Consider the following 20798-nt stretch of genomic DNA (forward strand, 5'->3'; position numbering starts at 1 on the left):
CGTCTGACACGGTTGTGTACACAATCCAAATGCGCGACACGGGACCGCAGGAATTTCTGGAATGGATTTATAATCACAACTGCGGCAAGTTCAGCAAGAAACGGATGTGTCGCAATATAGCCAACGTCAAAGTACAGCTAAACAGCAGTTAACGTCAACGTCTAGATTGAAAGAGCTTGACGAATGGGAAGGGGTCTCGGCTCAGGTAATAAATAGCAAAATGGGGAAACTTACACTTTGTGGTCGTTGCAAAGCGCCAAATTGCCACGGGGACAGGCTAAATGCTCAGGCAGAACTGTTCGGGTGTTCGGGGGCAAAAGACTCAGGGGATCCCCGGGTGAAGGCAGGAAGGTCGGGGGCGACCGGGGTCGGCAACAGAAGATGAAACCGTGGAAAAGCGCTGGAGAGTCTCGCATAGGTGTGTCGCGAACAATCTGGCAACGAGGCTGCGATCGGGAGAGCCTGAAATAGGTTTGCGTGGCTGGCCGGCCGAGCGGGGTGAGCGGAAAAACGCTGGGAGAGCACACAGGTGGCAAATGGCGCCCAACCGGGATGTATGCTGCTTCTCCCGCCCAAAGTTGGCTGCCGTGGACTTCCGACATGCTGGCGTCGTTGAAGACTCGAAATCAGTTTTGTCCATGGACACATCGTAGTTAGGGTTTCCCTCCGAGGGCCATTATGACTCTCAAACCATGTAAATGTACAGTATAATCGCCGCATTATGGGCGACTGTAGAAAGGGTTACATACACGGCAAATGAAACTAGCTTTGAAATCAGGAGTCAAAGGAAAATAGTTGAACTGGTGTTCAATTGACAAAGTATATTAAAAGGGGGTCTAGCAACAAAAAATGGTCACTATCTCGACTGTCTTAAAAATGAAGACTATTTGTAATTGCGGTCAAGATTTTAGCAAGAAATGAGAAGTCGACACAAATGATGTGCTTTAGCGGGCCGCATGAAATGATGCGGCAGTCCACATCTGAGCCCCGTGGCCTCGACTTTGTAACCTGTGCCCGAAAAGTGCGAAGGTGACTCTGAATGCTCGTTGCCCAAAAACAACACTCCCAAAAAGCACAAGTACCTCCATTTTAGAGCACTTTTATTTACAAACGTACAACCATTTATACATTTATCAACTTGTTGTTAGGAAATAAAGACGCACACGTATATACAGTACAGTCGATACTGTAAGTATAGATTACAAACAGGCTGCCTTTATTTCCGTACGAGTGAACATGCAAGAAGCTTTAATTAGAAAGTCTTTGTCGCAAATAGATAATAGTAGGAATGCTGGTATGTACAGGTCTGCAACTCCACGAGACACCTCATTAGGTACAGCTGCACAATCAAATCGTAACTGATAAAAGATCAGCCGTCCGATCTTGTGATGATCAAAAGACGCACACGAGGGGAGCAATTTCATTTCCATCGTGCAGGTTTATTTTGTCGGCGAGGCAAAATGAATGCCACGCAAACAACATTTTTCTGTAAACAAAGCGAGCGTGCCCTTTTGCTGTAAAATAGCCCTCTTGAATTGGATCCTTATAGCTCAAGCTAAGGCAACGTCGCTTTCACAGGACTTCGGGCTTTCAAAAGTCTCCGGGCAGTCAAGTGTGACAACGAGACATCTCACGTCGATGCGATGTACAGTAAGCGCTGTCGGCTTGTTTTGTGGCCAAGAAGCTGTGTTCAAAAAGTCCCAACCTGAAAAATGAAGGCCGGTCCTCGTCCCATTTTAAAAAAAAAAAAAACATATATGAGGAATGAAAACACAGTTGAAGTGACGTCTTTTTATCAACAGACACAAGATGGCCAAATTGGAATCTGCTGTCGTTGTGCCCTTCGCGTGATCACATGATCTCGGTGACAGCCCAAAAATGGATTTGCTATTCAAATGGCAAATGTCACTGCTGGTGCACTTCGACTCCACCTGTCACTCCTAACCTTTGCTTTCTAATCTTTCACATTTGCAAACAAAAAAACGAATGCACACTGGCGCTCGACAACTTCTTTCAGACGATATTCCAAATAAAAAGCAATGCGGTCATGCAAAATCTTGAGATGGTACACGAAGGATAAGTTCAGCGTGGGAAATAATGACTTTGGACAATGTGGACATGGCTCCGGGGCATTGAACTACTTTGCCCCGATCCGCTATGGCGGCGATTCTCAACTGGTGGGTTGGGCCCCAAAAGCGGATAGCGAACCAGTATTGGGTGGGTCGCAAAAGAACGACAGGGGCGCCTCGGTTTCTGACGTACGCGGTTTCGTGGCTACGAACAGTGCGCAACCGACGATTTTGCGCAGCGGCATAAGAATACGTTGTCGTTCGGCACAAGAAAGCAAGCGTGACTTCTTTTTGTTTTCCATTCATTTTCATACAACTATTTACTGTAATGATGTCAGACGACTACTTTAATGTAGGTTAGTGACGGCGCATTCCAACTTACGTCCAAATTTAGGTTACGTCGCTGCAGCAACACTAGAAACGCCGGGGTAAATCAGTCCAAAACTATTTTTTATTCATGTTCAATGAATCAACTAATCAATTATTATGCCCATCCCTATTTAAGCGGGGTACACACATTCCTATATTTGGGGCGAATTTGAGCATTTTTCCCTTTTCCGATGAGCCCGCCAAGGCCCGATTGTCAGATGTCTCGAAAAGATTATCTTGAGCAATTATCTCGTGAGCGACGCAGTGCATGAGTATTGAACGCATCTGCCTCACAGTTCTGAGGTTGGGGGTTCGAATCCTTCCTGTGCGGAGTTGGCATGTTCTGTTGTTTTCTATGTGTGCCCAGCGATTGGCTGGCAACCGGTTGCATTCAGTTCAGTTCAATCTCCCACCCAAAATCAACTCTCGATACGGCTAATGGATGGATGGATTATCCTGCGCTGCGGGGGGGAAGGGGGGTGTTAAAAGTGATTTTTCCTCTCTGATCTGCTCGGAAAACCATCAGGGACCAACAGTCGTAAATATTAAACCTGTTCTATATTTAGAATTTCAAATCTTTATGTATGCGGTCAACACCGAGGTCAGCCGAACGATAGCCAATCAGGAAGCCACCTGAAGTTTTTGATGGCTTTTGATGGTGGGAGGACACTCAAGATTGTTTACGTGTATGGTGTGCTGCATTGATCATCTTGAGTACAACACACACGACAAGAGCAGTAGGAGCACACCTGCCGATTGTTATTTTCTTGTCATGTGCTCTGACATTAAAAAAAATCGGTCAAGATGTAAAAGTCGGTTATGTGCGAACCCCGTGCCGAAGTAAACAAGAGGAGAAAGTCACACTCGGCAAGGAAGTTACGCAGGCTGCCAGATCCGGGTCTAGGTGGCCACTTCTTCTCGTGGCAGGTTGAGCCTCACCTCCCCTCCTGAGGCGGCGGACGCCGAGTAGGTCGCGCCGCTAGAATCCGGCGAGCCGTCCGTCTCCATGGTGAAGAGCTGGCAGGTGCCGAGCAGAGACCCGTCGGGAGCCTGGTTTTCAGAGCCGGAACCCCGGGAGGACGCCGGGGAGGACGTGGGGCTGAGCTGCACGGCCGTGGTGTCCTGCAGCGTGTGCTCGCTGGTCTCGATTTCGAACGCCGCCGCGCCGGCCGGCCCGTCGTTCCCGATCAGGTTCAGGCCCCGAGCGCCCGTCTTGGCCCCGCGCGAGCTGTGAGGAGGAGGAGGGAGGCGGCTGCACACGCAGCAGGCCCCGAAAAAGGAAAAGGCCACCAGCAGCAGGATGGGTCCGATGACGATGGAAGGGTTGGCGGAAGGCACCAGGGTCCTGAAGGCGAAAACTCCCACCAAGGTGATGTTGAGTCCGGCCAGCATGATGCACAGGCCGCAGGCGCAGCACAGGGCCGGAGACGGCAGGCCGTGCAGGCGGGACGCCCGACGCTTTTTGTCCTTCGCCGGCTCCTTCTTGGACGCGGCCGCGCCCGAGTTTCTATCGGTGATGACCATGGTGTCGCCGCCGGTCTTCCGCTAGGTTCTGAGTGAATCCGATTCACACCTCTGTCTGTAAATGACAATACACGACGGGGGTTTAAGATTGGGTCAGGCGTAAGGGATAAAACAACAGTGGACCCCCTCGTACTCGCGCTTCGGCACCCGTGAATTCTCCTATTTGCTGATTTTGTTTTTTGAATTTCAATTTCAGTTTTTTCTTTCCTTTTTCTCGTTCTTTTTTTGGAGAGTAATCGACCCGAAAAACGGGTTTTGGCCGTTTATCCCCACTTTTTCAAGAATGCTTTGGGTTAAAAACAAAACAAAACAAAACAAAAAAAACATATTTATTTTTTTCACTGCTATTATAACGGCCATCAATTATCCCAGATTTTCGCTATTCCCGGTCGCCATCCCCCCGCGAATAGCAGGGGTCCACTGCGTACCGATAAACTGTGATGATATTTCAAAGGTTTAGTATTATAGCGTCATTCTCGTCGGTACCATATTGAGCGCCTCTGATAGCAAACAGATCCGTCGCTGGATTGTCTTTGTATTCTGGGTAACATTTCCGAGGGTTAATCTTACCGTTTGATGATGTGTCGGAAAAGTGCCACAAAAGATTGATTTCAAAGCCAAACTCGAAGTTTCCCCCCCTTTGAAGTAACTCCCGTCGGAGTCGAACGCACTTTCGCAGCCTTCTCTTCGTACGCTCCTGGAAGGATTCTTCCGGAATGCTACGCCGCTCCTTCTTCACGATCATCTCGATGCAGTCCACATCTTCAGAAACAGACGGCAAAAAAACGCGGCGCCAGGTCAGGTGGCTCCAGCACGGCGATGTTCTTCTCGGCCAGGAAGTGTCAGATGCTCGGGGCATTGCGACTTTTGCGACACGTTGCCACATTCCACAACTCTCACCTCTTCTCGCGCACTGAACGAAGCAAACGCCGCGGGATCGCGACGTCGACGTGCTGCTGGACCGTCCGGGGAAACCCGTAGTTTGTAGTTTGGATATGAAATATATTGTACGCTATCTTCTGTGACACACCTCAAATGATCTTTGGCAACATATTTAGCATCCCTGAGAGCCAACGGCTCTTTCGCTGGCTCATGTTTGGATTTTGGGTTGCGTCTTGAGAACATTTCACAGGGTTAGTGGATGGACATTTTCAGTGTCATAAACACTTGGAGGATGCAGGATGGGATATAAGCTATAACATAATACATACAATTATATACTACTACAATAGGTTTTGCTCATTCCGAACCTCTATGCTCTCTTTATCTTTATTTCTTTTTTTCAATCTCTCTCTCTTTCTCGCTCTCCCTAGTTGAGGCAGATGGCCGCCCCGCACGGAATTGACATCTTTTAGTCACATTTACAAATCTGGCAAATTTGAGGAGATCTGCTACCTTTTTTTTTTTTTTTTAAACTTCCAGTATATATATATATATATAAATGAAAACAGCTCGAGTACATTTGAATTCAGTAGTCCAATTGATCAAATTGAACAAAATGTTTCCTGTTTTTCGTTCCCGTCTACGTCATCATTGCATCTCAAGTGGAGTATTATTGCGACATTCAACATTGACCTCATATCAAAGCAAGCCTTCCATAACATATGGCGAGGCGGAGATGCACACTGTGTAAAATAACAACATCAGTCACGTTGAACCCATTAGGTTTTTTTGTGTGTTTTTTTTTTGTCTTTTGTCTGCATAGGTGTGAACATCAGCCAACATCTCCTTACCTTATATGTCCAATCACGTCAGCTGTCCATTCCTCAGCGGTGTTTGAATAAAAAATTCAATGCCCCCCGTTAGAACAAAAACACCGGGGGGTCCCTTCATGGTTGAAGCTTCGGACGTCAGATTGTGCACCGACTGCAGCTTTCTTTGCTTGCTCAGCTGCATCCGCCGTCTCGAGGGCGCAAGTCATGACACGCGTGCAATCGGCGGCCAGGAGGCGAGCCGGGAGCCGCTCGCCATCCGAACCGAGCACCTTGGACCACCTCAAAAAGCTCAGGGCTCCTCCGAATGCGGAGCTCGGAGCCTACAGCAGTTCACCTCCATCTGTCAACCTCTGGATGTGCGTCATGACGTCTGCGTGGGCGCGCGTGTGTGCGCGCGCGTTTTCTTTTAAAGTGGACCTTACATGGAAATTGAACTGTCCACACACCACGTCCACTTGTACTCCGATAAGATTTCCAATTGCGCATTCTGTCTTCATAAGGGCGCTGTCAAGAGATGTGCTGATTGAATGGTGCAGTATATGACTGAATGAATAGATCAATAAATATTATTTTCGGAGTGAAGTCAATAAGAAGAGCTCCCTCCACATTGGCATTTGGCATACGAGAGGTCCAGAGTTTGATTCCCTCTCGGTTCTCGGCACATTAACACTGTGTCAAAATATGGTAAAATAAAAAACTGGCTTTAAATAATGACTCTCATTCACTGCCAATCTATTGCACATAAGTTCAATAAACATTTTGAACTCATTCGCTGCCAGTCCTCCGTGTTAACATGGATATTTGAATTCAACAGCCGTCAATGGCAGCGAACGAGTTTTAATGAATGTTGTTCAGCTTCCCAGCATGCCGCCATGTTTGCCAGCGATCCCCTTCATCACGCCGTTTCCCGTGCAGCGGCCAATAGGCCTGTGATGTCCCGAATATCAATTGTATTATTTTTCTCTGCGGGGTGCACACAATGGATGTCACTCGTTATGCTTGCACGCGGGTGTCTGTACACATTTGTTGTGCATGTGTCAAACATGAACCGGGCTATGTAAGTATCTTGCATTATGTACTGATCTCTTGTCGGAATAATAACCGTAATGGTTCCTTAATTGTGGGATGAGAACACGATGTGATGTGATGAGCTGCGTAGAAATGGAACCACAGGGCTTCATTTATTTTTATCAGTGTCAGGATGTCGGGAAGCTTAATAAAAAAAATATATATATACTTAATAAAATAAGTATGAATAAATTCATCGGCTGCAAATGCCAAAATCAGGTGGGAAACCCGATGAAAACAAAACAAAAAATACTCAGGTTCAAAAGTATGACAGAGATAGACCACCGCATGTATCTGAAATAAAACAATGACAATGTGGTTGAAGTAGAAAATGTCGGTTTCAGTATAATTTATACATTACAGGCAGGCGTACATTTCAGAATTACAACCATTTTATGCTGCGTTTCTTCTATGATGAGTTTATCAACAAAGACATCATTAATTGCAACTATAACGACCATTTTGAATACGACTAAAAATGATGGGACCCGTATCCTTCCTGGATACTTTTTAGCTTCCCTTCACTGCAGCTTTCACTTGAAGCTTTTTTTTTTTTTGTGGGTCTTGCTGCCATTACTTTGTTTTTAATATTCGGGGTGGGGGGCACTGTCAGATCAGTTTTTGTAGCCTTTGTTTGAAGGCAGCAGTAGGTCATCTGTCAGAACGTTGAAACCAGAATGTCACGGTGTGAATTCTGCTGCAGACAAATGGCAACGAGTTGTTGGGTAAATGCTAGTCTGCTTCCTGACTTGTGACGAGCCTGAGCAAGCGACTGACCCCGCCGCCGCCCGAGCGCAGTTCGCGTGGCCCTTCACTCTGGCCGACGTCCGCACGGCATCGGCTTCTCTGAGTGGTGTGCAATACAAATACACAGCTTATACCAAATAGTAAAATGAGTTCAAAAGTAAGCTAAAAGGAAGCATTTATTTCAAAAATAGAAACTATCCTGCTCTAAAAATGAATTAAAACTGAATTTGAAAAGCAAAAGTCAAAACGAAAGATGTAGCTTGAGTATAATAAAAACTCCCAAACGATTATAACCCATAACGTGTCTCGCAAAGGATTCATCACAATAAAAATAACAATGAGAAGAGTTTGCCAATGCAATGAAGTGACCAGATAAGCTAATCAGATAGCTAGTTTTCTTCTTCTACTCCTACTACTACTATGACCACAGATATGAAAAAATCGGTTCATACCACACGCCCCTTGGAGCTGTGAGCATATAGCGACGTCAAAGCTAGTGGGGGCAAAGTGTCAGCGCATTCCATATTTCTGGATGGCACGGAAACCAAAATAACAGCGATGCCTGCACGTTGTGCTGAATACGGTTGCGCACGCACCGTACAATCACAACAAGGGAACTGGGACTGAGCTTTCATAGCTAAGAATGTTTATGGCTCTTTTTTCAAACGTTCTCAACAACAACACCAAAGAAGTCAAACTCATGAATGTCAGTCAAAGGTATGATATGTTTTCAATGTACATGCATTGCCTTTGATGGGAACGTTGCCCCCATGCACCAACGTGGCCGCCACGTAGGCACGTCACTTGGGTGGGTTTGCTACAGTGCGCTGCCAAATCGAGTTTTCATATCTGTGAGTTGTCCTACTACTACTACTACTACTACTACTACTACTCTTTGTTCTTGTCTGTGTCTTCCGGCAATCTGGATGCCCTGTGGCACCACGCTGCCTCTCACAAGTTAGTCTTGGCACTGCGACTGGCATCTGCTTTGGAGAGGGAGACTCGCAATTGCAGGTACTGTATATGGTTATGGATATGGTTCTGTGTGCCATGTGCTGCCACAGCACACACTAAAAGAGCAGCAAGCACACACATGGCCATTTTTTCCCCTGTCATGTGTGGGGTCTCTCACATTTTAACAATCATTTCAGCTGTGACGCGTGTACCCTGTTATGTTCTTAACTTGGAGTTAAAGGGCAGCGTTGCAAAGCCAAACAAGTCCCTGGCTCTTGTTTTTACTCCAGATGGATAAAATGTCCCAAAAAATAAAAATAATCATTTGACTTCATATACATCAAATTATTTTTTTGTCAACACTCAATGTGGATGTTTAAATAATGACGTACATTCGATGTGTCACACACGTCGCAAATCCGGGGTTACCATGGTGACAACATCCGAGGAGAATGTCCATTGTACCTGGCAATGTTCCTGTTTCTCCCCTAATTGGTTTGGGCAGGCAACAAAAACCCTATTGTGCCAGTCGTCACGTTGCGGTGGAAAGGCTGTGATTCGTTAACAATTTACCTGACATTATCAAGGAAAACAAAGTTTAGTGGCTACACACATGTTTGGGCTGCAAATCACAGACTAAAGAAATACAATTGAGGGGAACTAGTTTACAACAACAAAAATTATCAATCATGATTAGTTTGTTGTGAGTGCAACGCATATTTATTTTAATCTTGAACATAACCTACCCCTCTCGTCAAGACACTGTCAGTTTTTTATTGTTGTTGTTTTTTTTTAAATTGGGGTAGCACGGTGGGTGTACAGGTTAGAATCTGTTCCTCACATCGAGGTTCCGGGTTTGAATGTCGACTCGGGCCCTTCGTTGGTAGATTCTCCTGCTTAGCTGCGAGCATAAAGAGGACAACTGCAAACTTGGACTTTGCGGAAATGCTGTGCTTAAACGAGTTCCAGCCGTCTATAAATTTAGGCAGTCAAATTAAACAGAGTCAGCGTACATGTCGTCACTTGCTATCAAAGATTAGGCAGAGTGTTTTGTTGTTTACAGGGGTTAACTTATTTTTAGACTTGTGTGACATTAAGAAGGTCGAAAACGATTGATGGGAACATTTGACTCACTTCACCATTTGCCTTTCGAGTTAAAAGTTAGTGTTTTATTGTTTTTGTGTTTTCATATCAAAAGTGGTGAATTTATTTTTACGCTTGTTTGTCAGTGTTAAAATGTTACATAAAATGCATTTGCATTTTTATGGAGATCCCACAGTATGTTCCTTTGATTATTTATGAGCTTTTGAGTTTTTACATTATAGGTGGCACGGTGAACGACTGCTTAGCACAGTTCAGAGGTCGCGGGTTCGTATCCACGCTGCGGCGTTCCTGTGTGGAGTTTGCTAGTTCTCGGGTACGGTGGACGCCTGCTATTCGCGGGGACGGGGACCGGGCCAGACCGCAAATAGCGAAAAGCCGTGGATAATTGACACCCATTATAAGTGTATTGAAAAGAAAAATAATCTTTTTTTTTTTTTAAACCCAAACAATTCTTTAATACGCAGGAATAAATCACCAATAAGCGTTCTCGGGATTAGCGACCATATTGAGGATGAAAATTGATGGATTGATGTTTATGATAGATTACAGGTGGGGCTGTTGTTTTTTTTCCCACACTACCTATCTGATTCAAATTCACCTTCAAATGACATGTACTGTGAGCAGGACAGTGTGCAAATGGAATGTCAATTTCTCAATATATTCAACATTCCAGTTTTGCATGCATCTGCGATTTTCTTCACTCAAGAGTGCAACTGATGTCTGCGCTCCTCACTCAGAGGTATTAAAAGTGTATACCAGAGAGCCTGTTTTGTTCGCCGCAATCAACTTGAAGCAGAACGTAACAGCACAACCGCAGGGCTGGCGTTCCTCTCAGTGGCTCTTTCCTGCGATTTAACACTTATTGATTTCTCCTTATGAGCGGCGCGAGCTGGCACGAAACCCTCGCAGGTCCTGGGGGTGGCTGTGAAGCTCGCGTCTGGTCAGAATGTCATGGAAGCAGTCAAGGAGTGAAAAGACTCTGCCAAGAACATTCTGTTCACGCTCATTAGTCAGCTCGTCTTGCCAGGCTGATGCCTGGTTGCGAATCAGCCGTCATGTGCCACATTGAAATGTAGACAGAAAGACAAATTAAGCATTCAAAGTTGTTGGTCTCGTGCGTTTGCGTCGGAAAGCCCCAGCGACTCTCAAGTCAAGCGTCTTTATGCCAGCTTTGGCATCAGATGGCTCTCGTTACACTCTTATCAAGTCATCACATGGTGTGTTTTTCATGTACGACCGATGGAACGTGTCACGTTTGATCCATTTTTGGAAATCTGAGATTTTGCTAAAACACAAGTGATACACAAGTGACATGATTATGAAATGGAGCCCTTGCTTTTTAGATAGAAGCCTTTGTATCCAGAGGCACGAAAAGAAATGAAGTGGAAAAAAGTTCAGCAGAAACTGAATTGCAGTTCCAGTGCGTCAATTTTGACCAGACTTTTGTGATCCTGGTGGAAGCGTCCAAGTTTGACTCAGCGTTTGGATTGTGCAGGTGTGCCCAATGTTGCGCCCGGTGGGTACACGAGCGTATTACCGTTTGAGCATAGCAGGCGAATTATGTTTTTTACATGAAGCACCTACTTGAAGGAGCGTTCGCTAAAAGATTGGGATTCTTCTACAATGTGGCTTAAACCATTAAAGTGGCCATAGGAATAGTGTATCCGTGGCAACAGAGGAGACAGGAGGGTAAGCACGATAACCCCATAGTGAAGAAGATGACAATTTGTCCTTTTCACAAAAGGCTGGGGCTATTCGACTTTTGGGTTGAATTTCAAGATGAACCCAATGCATTATATAAAGTATCAACTTTACAAGTTAAGTTCTTACCTTTTTTTCCTCCACAATGTCTCCGTACTTCTTGGACAACTTGTTGGTCTCGAACAAGGAGCAGAAACGGCAGAATGTGATTCTATTTTTCTCAATTTCTTCCAGTGACTTTTCCACTTCCTCTCTACCTCTGTTGTAACCAGCTGATGTGACGCTGTGACACTCGAAACCTTGCCACCGCCGTGCTTCACTGTTGGGACAGGTGGTGAGCAGCGTCTGGTTTTCTCCACACATGCCGCCTAGAATTAAGGCCAACGATTTCTATCTCGGTCTCATCAGACCAGGGAATCTTATTTCTCACCATCTTGGAGTCCTTCAGGCTTTCACGTGTTTTGCACTGAGGAGAGGCTTCCGTCGGGCCACTCTGCCCTAAAGCGCCGACTGGTGGTTAACTTTCTAGAACTTTCTCCCATCTCCCGACTGCATCTCTGGAGCTCAGCCGCAGTGATCTTTGGGTTCTTCTTTACTTCTCTCACCAAGGCTATTGTCCCCCGATTGCTCAGTTTGGCCGGACGGCCAGGTCTCGGAAGGGTCGTCTTCCATTTCAGGATTATGGAGGCCACTGTACTCTTAGGAAGCTTAAGTGGAGCAGATTTTATTTTGGTAACCTTGGCCAGATCTGTGCCTGTGCACAGTTCTGTCTCTTGAGCTCTTCGGGCAGTTCCTTTGACCTCACGATTCTCATTTGCTCTGACATGCACTGTGAGCTGTAAGGTCTTATATAGACAGCTTTCCTAATCAAGTCCAATCAGTATCATCAAACACCGCTGGACTCCAACGAAGATGTAGAACCATCTTAAGGAGGAGCAGAAGAAATGGACAGCACCCGAGTTCAATATATGAGTGTCACAGCAAGGGGTCTCAATACTTATGGCTGTGTGATATTTCAGTTTTGCTTTTTTCATAAATCTGCTAAGAGTTCAACAATTCCATTTTTTTTTTTTTTTAGCAAATGGCTGCAATATAAGAAAGTCAAACAATTAAAGGGGTCAGAATACTTTCCGTACCCACTGTAAATACAGTAAACAAGCGTTCACGCTCATATTCACGTTTTTGGAATGAGGGCTGAAGCCGGAGTACCCGGAGAAAACGCACACAAGCATGGGGAGGACATGCACACATGCCGAGATTCAAACAGTGAGGCACACCTGCTAACCGCCACCCACCGTGCTGCCCCAATTTGTTTGGAGAAAGAAAAGCTTGCAGACAATGTCAAGGAAATCTGCAGAATTCTTTTTTTTTTTTTAATGAAAACATATTGTGAAAGCGTTTGTTTCTGGACCGTCGTCTTCACGTAGAGGCAGTTTTCCGAGGGATGACCATGCGTTAGTTGCACCTTTGCTGTTTCCAACACGTAATACAGAAAATAAGTTAAAACAATGTGCTTATAATCACTTGATGGTAATGTATATTTAAAAAAAGTCTGAGAATAACACTTACGTAATAATGGTCCATGTAATGACAGCCTAAGCGATAATAGGGGGACGGGTAGTAAAAGTAGCAATGATAATGATGCGATTTATATGCTCATGGGTAACGAAGGGGCATAGTGTGGTGTCCCGTGTACTTACATTGCGTCAGTCGAACTTTTCCTTGAGCGCATGTAATCCGGCTGCTGAAGTTCTCCCAGATACACGCAACGCTCTTGGTCTCTCGTTCTTTTAGAATTATTGTTCCAGATTCTTGGAACTTGTAGTTCGTATATTCATCAAGGTCCAGTTGACAAAATGCTTCTGCACAAAATAAAGAAGGAGAAATTGTATCCATTTCATTTATTTATGGACATGAGTATGTTAACCTTTAGAAATGTACTTTATATTGGGGGATGACGTCTGTTGTGAATTGGCGCTATTCTAATCAAATTGACTTGACTCTTACTTTACTAGTACATGCGTTACTTTGACAAAGTAGAGGTCAGTTGACTTACCTTTGCACGTTGGTAGTGTTGACCAAGTGTTGTTATTGTAGCACATGACTTTCTCCGGACCGACCCTTTTGTAAAAACCGTTGCACGCATATTTTAAAAACATTTCAGTTCGTCGCACGACATCACCATTTTTAACTTTTGGGTATGATCCACAGTTGACAACTGAAAAAAAAAAAAAAAAAAAAGTAAAGTAAGGTAAAAATATTTCCTCTTGGATTTTAAATATTTGTAACGAAAGCAACAAATCTACTGTCAAATTTAAAGCAAAGCAAAGCAAATGTATTTATGTAGCGCATTTCATACACAATGTGCTTCACATGAGTAAAAGCATTTAAAAACAAAGAAAAAAAAACAGCTCATAAACATTTAAAACAAAGAGAGAGAAAACATAGAAATACAATGAAAACAGCATACAATGCAAGAAATATAATTGAAAAGTGAAGAGGCTGTAAAAAGTATGGGAAAAAAGAAGAGTTTTTAACCTGGACTTAAAAACATGCACACTTGGGGCTGACGTCACTTCAGCTTTTTTTTTTTTTTTTTAAGACATTCTTATTTTCACTTTACAGGGACTTTATGTAAAAGCAGAATGAGAACAAAATCTAATAATTAGATATCTTTTAATTAAAACAATTTCAAATGAATCTTTCCTGAAAAGATGAATAAGTATTCATTATTAAAGAAAATATTAGCCCACCACCCGTGTAAGGTTTATGCCAAAGCTGCCTTCAATTAAAAGTGTTGGCAATTATAATTTTTGGGGGGTTTATGTAATGCTTAATACACCTGTAGAAACTCTTTAACCAGAATGATATCCATCCATCCGTCCTTTTTCGTCATCAGGGTCACGGATGAGCTGAAAATGATCCCTGCTGACTTTGGACTTGTTGCCAGGCAATCACAACCAAAATTTGATTTTTCATGCTAAAATCTAATTACTGTATCATTATCAATGAATGGTCAGTTGTACTATTTTACGATTAGTATTTCTTGATAAAGATGCCAAATTATTGTCATTCACTTGCATTCCTGGACAGAAACAATTGCACTTGTACATTGATATAATATTTACCTGCTACGGTCATGGGTGAGCTCGTGCTCTCGGTCCTGTCAGAAGTGGTTCCAGATCCTTGATCAGAGGAAAAAGAAGAAGTGTTTCGGACGTTTTTCTACATTGAGGCTGGACAGGTGATGGAATTTTTTGGATGGCTTGAACAACAATAACCCCTGATATCAAGCCTCGTTTTGATTCTACACTGTGAGATTTTCCTGATGTCAAACATGTGGCCTGGCTCAATCAAGGTAGCGAAATACTGATTAAAACCATATCCTCCTCCAGATTTATTGCCAGAGAATATGTTTTCATTCTCCCACCTGTTTCACTTGCTGTGGAACCACCGGCGGCGACACCGGCGGCGGCCCTGGCGGCGGCGGCACCGGCGGCGGCGCTGGCAGTGCCCCGCCCCCTTCCTCTGCCTGACAGGAAAGCCAAAACATTTTAATTTGATACAATTGAAGAATTTATTGGAATGTGTTCATAACCTACTTCCATCAACAGGTTTTTTAATGCCACCCGATGTGTCCACATCATCTCCAGCACCTGGTTTGGATATTTCTTAAAAAAATAAAAATAAATAAATAAATAAAAAAGTTAACACACACACAAAAGTGCTAACCACTCTTCTACTATGCTGCCTACATGGATATTTAATGTTATAAATTAAAACGATCAAGGAAATGATTGAAAAATGATTATTAATATGCCTAATACTGTATTTGTCTAAGAATATCTATTTATTTATTATATATCATCTGTCGAATAATATATTTGTCTTTTGCCTCCTCCTTATAGCATTTTGTCTAACTTTAAACTTTTGCACCTGAATGAGGGCCATTGATTGCTACAGACTAATGGACAATTTATTTGATTGTATTTGTTTGTTTGTTTTCAACCTAAACATCCTTATTGATGTAAAGATTATTGGTCTATCTTGGGACAGTTTTCCAACTTACTGCAGCTCGGAGCTACTGTCCAGGATCCAGCTACGCAAAAGACGGACTTCCTGGCGTTTGTTCCCTCCAAGCTGTAGCCGTGTTCACATTCATAGCGGACCTCAGAATCTGCTGCAAATATGTCCTGGTACTTTTGAAGGACAACAGCGTGCTGGACGTTAGGTGGCTCATCGCAAGATGTTTCACTTCCTGTCAATAAAGTCAATGAAATATTAGCAAGTAAGGGATCATCGGATTGACTACATTTGCAAACGATGGGACTTACGCTCACAAACCGGCAAAGAGGACCAATCGCCCTTTCTACACGAGGCTGTTGCTCCCCAGGTTTGGTGTTGGTAGCCTTCGTCACACTTTACCCGAATGACCGATCCTTCCCTGTACCACAAGCCTTCAGGACTTTCATTGTATTTGCCATTGGGAATATTGGGTGTAAAGCAGGCGTCTTCATCTGAGGAATGCCAAAATCATTTGTGTGTGTGTACAAAGAATGAATGGTAATCATTTCATGTGGCTAACTATAAAACCACCGGCCACAACATGAACCATATGTATATTCGATTATAATATCATTCTAGTAAGTTACCTATAGCTAGCTAGATAGTTAGCTAGCTACACAAATGGTTAGCTAGGAAGCTCGCTAGCTGGCTAGAAACAGTCGACTGACAAGACAGATTAAAAATTCAATTGTGTCCGTCATTGATTATCGAAGGAGCGTGTCATTGCGAGTTGGGGCCAATCCCAACTGACTTTGGTCGCCAACCAATCACGGGCCGCAACGAAACTACTGAACTAAATAAAAGTCGCAACATTTCCATTCATAATGCCCCGACGATTAAAGATTCAGTTACAGCAGCAAATAGCTCGAATCGCGATTGTTGGCTGCACTTTCAGCTCTGCGTCAAGGTCCAAATTGCGAAACACATCAAATAATGATCGTCAAGTAAACAACTTCTTCTTTCAGACCGTCACTTTTACAGTTTGCATTTGGAGCTTGGTCGTGCTGCTGTTCAGCGCAGGGGTGGATCTATTCTGGTGGGTTACAGGGCCACCCACAGGTCACCCCAAAATCCTGAAAAATCTTCCACTTTTGACTTCATCACCTAGATGCTTTTTGAAATAAACATATATAATATGTTGTTGTGACTTTGGGCTTGTGCCACAGCGAGTCACTCGCGTGGATTTGTTTGGCACAGTTTTGATGCCAGATAGCCCGATCCATCTTTTTTTTTTTGCATCCCGTTTTAGGACTGGCGGTGACTAGGTGTTGGGTTACTGAATCCAACCCGCGCTTGCATGTACCACTACACAACCACTGCAAATATATATAATACAGTCAACACCCGCGTATTCAGCGTTCGGTATTGGCAAATTCCAATTCAGTGATTATTTTAGGAACCTAGCCTCGCCTATTTAATGTTTTTGTGCTCAGACTCAAAACATTTTACTTTGGCGCCATCTGGTGGCAACTTGGTGCCAAACATTTATTTTGTCCATAGCTTTTGTCTTTGTGTGAGCGTCAATTACTTGCGGATTTTCTTTATTTGCAGAAGGGCCCGGTCCCATTATGTATCGAAATCTTTTCCAGAATAAAAGACGTACAACTCCGAGAATAAAGTTGTACACTATTTTTAAAATGTACTTAAATACAGTTTTCTTCCTGCGTTCACTTTAATATCATAACAGTGAGATTTTTTTTTTTCTCCCAACAAAATACCTCTTTGTTCTTGTAAAGATGATGGCTTTGAGAATTTTCTTTTCCATAATAAAAGGTGGAATATTACGAGATGTTTTTCTTCCAAAAAAAAGAGTATGACTTAGTTCTCATAACAAAAGTTGAAGAACCCCTGCATTAGATGTTCAGTGAACAGAAGTCTCTTTCCATTTTACGCTGAATGTTTAAGTGTAGCACACAAAACAAGAATCAATTTTATTGACGAGGACCTGAGCCATATTTAAAAAAAAAAAAAAAAAAAAAATTGATGTCATCATTGCGGCGTCCTATGAGGTACGGTTTCTGATAAAACCGGTCAATGTGACCCAGGGTTTTGCACCACTAGTCATGCAAATTGTAAGCACTTTTTGCAAGAGGGAATTTAGACTAGGTAGTTTGATGCAGCGCTCCAGCTTGTAAAGAACAACCACCAACCAAACTGCATACTGGTAAGTCATTGAATTGAACAGAACAATTGCTATCGACTGTTTTCCTGTCATGGTAAAAATGCCAACACTGCTCCTACGGTTTCAAACAGTTGATCATATCTTCCTGCATACATTATACTCACTTATACATTGGGGTGTATGAGACCATAACCCGTTCAGGCAGACACTGGTGACCCACCAGCCCTCCACTGCTGGTTTTTGTCCAGCGCTGCAAGCGTACGTAAGACTGGTTTCATGCAAATAGGTTTCTTGTTCAGGCACTAAAAAGCCTCCATCCAGCTGCGGAGCAGGACAGGGCTCTGCTGGGCTTTGGGCTAAAAGAAGAATAAAGAATACAGAATAAATAAAAGGTCATAAAAAAGCGAGAGGGAGGCTGCACTTGTTTCTATTATTCAGCAAACAGCATCCGAATGAAACGTGCATACCATGAGGAACTCCAGGACAAGACAAGAGCAGCGCAAATCCAAACGACCTGAGAAACATTTTGTCAGCAATTGTAATATTCTCTGACAAAATTGAGCAGATGCGCTCAATCAAGTCAGGACCAGTTAATAATTGTTCAGTTGCCCCATCACCCACTCAAAAAGCAAACACAGACCGACCTCCTCTGCGGAGGATATCTTGATGTTTGCTTTGACGAGCAAGGCTGCAAAGTGTCAAATGTTTTCCCCAGCTTCTATTGAGCCAAGGGATCTATTTTACATTACAAAAATGTGGATGGGAGCCTTCATCCGCAAACCAAACCCCCCACCCCCATTAGAATTTTTTTTTTTTCTGACGTGAACTTTTGCTCACAAACCAACCCCCCCTCCGTCTTCGACAAATAATTTTCTGACGGGAGCCTGGGCCCACAACCCCGCCCCCTTCCCGGTGACAATTATTTTTGGAGGGGGCACTCTGTGACGGTGCTGTATGGGGGCCCAGAACACGGTGCTACGCCCCTGGCTACAGTACCGAGAATATATAAAATCTTTACTTTTTTAGGTTGTTCTGCAAACTGTGCATTGTACAAACAAACTGGAATTTGAAAGGTTAAAAAGAAAAATGAATGGATATTTTACTATTGACAAGAAGCAAAATAAAAAAACATAAAAAAGACATTACAAACTATGTCTGTCTGAACAAGTTGAAAGGGTTAATGAAATCAAACAATCAAACAACCTGATTAATGCAGCTAAGACAAGACCAGTATTACTATTCAGATATGTCTGGTTTGTTTTTGTGGTTGTAATTTAAATTTCATCATATTCCTAACTCTGGGAATGATATAAATTATAAATAATATACACATATAATATCCTATGTATGATTAACAGTGAATATATTTTCCAAAAAATATTAAATGACAAATAAAATAACCCACTAAAATAGTTAATTGGAACCACCCTGTACAGGTCATATTTATTTAATTATTTTTAAGGTACATTTTAACATTACACTACCACTGTAAAAATCATCTAAAAATAAAGTTAAAATAAAGTGAAACTACTCAGCCTTTAATAACACTTGACAGACATAATGGAGAGGGAACATAAATAGAGAATGCAGAGCAATACTGTCACCAAGTGGATGTTTGGAAGTATTTTGGAGGCAGGCAGCGAAAGAACATTCTGTACATTTATTTAATTGAATACACTACAAAGACAAGATATTTAATGTTCAAACTGATCAACTTGATTGTTTTTAGCAAATAATCATGAACTTTGAATTTGATGGCTGCAACACGTTCCAAAAAAGCTGGGACGGGGTCATGTTTACCGCTGTGTTACATCACCTTTTCTTTGAACAACATTCAATAAACCTTTGGGAACTGAGGACACTAATTGTTGAAGCTTTGTACGTGGAATTCTTTCCCATTCTTGCTTGATGTACACCTTCAGCTGTTCAACAGTCCGGGGTCTCTGTTGTCGTATTTTACGCTTCATCATGCGCCACACATTTTCAACGGGAGACAGGTCTGGACTGCAGGCAGGCCAGTCTAGGACCCGCACTCTTCTACTACAAAGCCACGCTGTTGTAACACGTGCAGAATGTGGTTTGGCATTGTCTTGCTGAAATAAGCAGGGGCGTCCATGAAAAAGACCTTGCTTGGATGGCAGCATATGTTTCTCCAAAACCTGTATGTACCTTTCAGCGTTAATGGTGCCTTCACAGATGTGTAAGTTACCCATGCCATCACAGATGCTGGCTTTTGAACTTAGCGTCCATCACAGTCCGGATGGTCCTTTTCCTCTTTGGCCTGGAGGACACGACGTCCACAATTTCCAAAAACAATTTGAAATGTGGACTCGTCGCACCACAGAACACTTTTCCACTTTGCATCAGTCCATCTTAGATGAGCTCGGGCCCAGAGAAGCCGGCGGCGTTTCTGGGTGTTGTTGATAAATGGCTTTTGTTTTGCATAGTAGAGTTTCAAGTTGCACTTACGGATGTAGCGCCGAACTGTATTTACTGACATTGGTTTTCTGAGCCCATGCGGTGATATACTTTACACATTGATGTCGGTTTTTGATGTAGTGCCACCTGAGGGATCGAAGGTCACGGGCATTCAATGTTGGTTTTTGGCCTTACCGCTTACATGCAGTGATTTCTCCAGATTCTCTGAACCTTTTGATGATATTATGGACCGTAGATGATGAAATCCCTAAATTCCTTGCAATTGTACGTTGAGGAACATTGTCTTTAAACTGTTCAACTATTTTCACACGCACTTGTTCACAAAGAGGTGAACCTCCACCCGTCTTTGCTTGTGAATGACTGAGCAATTCAAGGAAGCTCCTTTTATTCCCAATCGTGGCACCCACCTGTTCCCAATGAGTCTGTTCACCTGTGGGATATTCCAAACAGGTGTTTGATGAGCATTCCTCAACTTTCTCAGTCTTTTTTGCTACCTGTCCCATCTTTTTTGGAACGTGTTGCAGCCATAAAATTCTTAGTTAATGATTATTTGCTAAAAACAATAAAGTTGATCCGTTTGAACATTAAATATCTTGTCTTTGTAGTGTATTCAGTTAAATATAGGTTGAACATGATTTGCAAATCATTGTATTCTGTTTTTATTTATGTTTAACACAACGTCCCAACTTCATTGGAATTGAGGTTGTACATACAGTGCTGAACAATTGGAACAATTCATTAGACCACCATGCAACTGAAGGTTTACACCAGAGCTGCTCAATTTACAGCACTGGTAATTACCAAAATTGATTTTTATGTTTGGTCATGGATACTTTTTAATGTTATCATTATTGGATGTTGTGTGTAAAATTTTGTGGGGGGAATAGCATTTTTTTAACAACAAAATGTGGAAACAACTGA

At 43.0% G+C, this 20798-nt stretch overlaps 2 protein-coding genes and 1 long non-coding RNA gene across 3 annotated transcripts; all 3 read right to left on the bottom strand.

The window, feature by feature from the left end:
* Positions 1-1783: 1783 nt before the first annotated feature.
* On the bottom strand, positions 1784-6016 carry tmem275a (transmembrane protein 275a). Its single transcript, XM_061694534.1, has 2 exons — positions 5696-6016; positions 1784-4017 (listed from the first exon to the last, which is right to left on the bottom strand). Exon 2 carries the CDS (start codon positions 3960-3962, stop codon positions 3339-3341), a length of 624 nt encoding a protein of 207 aa, XP_061550518.1. The 5' UTR covers positions 3963-4017; positions 5696-6016; the 3' UTR covers positions 1784-3338.
* Positions 6017-12658: 6642 nt separating this feature from the next.
* Positions 12659-15565, bottom strand: LOC133411768 (complement receptor type 2-like). Its single transcript, XM_061694447.1, has 9 exons — positions 15561-15565; positions 15321-15505; positions 14854-14922; positions 14682-14783; positions 14380-14436; positions 13308-13469; positions 12952-13113; positions 12821-12846; positions 12659-12721 (listed from the first exon to the last, which is right to left on the bottom strand). Exons 1-9 carry the CDS (start codon positions 15563-15565, stop codon positions 12707-12709), a joined length of 783 nt encoding a protein of 260 aa, XP_061550431.1. The 3' UTR covers positions 12659-12706.
* A 35-nt stretch (positions 15566-15600) lies between these two features.
* LOC133412076 (uncharacterized) lies at positions 15601-17981 on the bottom strand. Its single transcript, XR_009769729.1, has 3 exons — positions 17906-17981; positions 17603-17794; positions 15601-15768 (listed from the first exon to the last, which is right to left on the bottom strand). It is a non-coding gene; the product is annotated as an uncharacterized LOC133412076 (long non-coding RNA).
* Positions 17982-20798: the final 2817 nt, after the last annotated feature.

This window comes from Phycodurus eques, chromosome 13 (assembly GCF_024500275.1).
Source record: "Phycodurus eques isolate BA_2022a chromosome 13, UOR_Pequ_1.1, whole genome shotgun sequence".
Classification (NCBI taxonomy): domain Eukaryota; kingdom Metazoa; phylum Chordata; class Actinopteri; order Syngnathiformes; family Syngnathidae; genus Phycodurus; species Phycodurus eques.

Excerpts from the sequence above, each read along its gene's own strand:
- tmem275a (XM_061694534.1), bottom strand. The coding sequence starts at position 3,962 with ATGGTCATCACCGATAGAAACTCGGGCGCGGCCGCGTCCAAGAAGGAG.
- LOC133411768 (XM_061694447.1), bottom strand. Across the intron at positions 14,923-15,320 it reads GACAGTAGCTCCGAGCTGCA|AAATATCCAAACCAGGTGCT; the intron begins GTAAGTTGGAAA and ends TATTTTTTTAAG. Across the intron at positions 13,470-14,379 it reads CTCACCCATGACCGTAGCAG|TTGTCAACTGTGGATCATAC; the intron begins GTAAATATTATA and ends TTTTTTTTTCAG.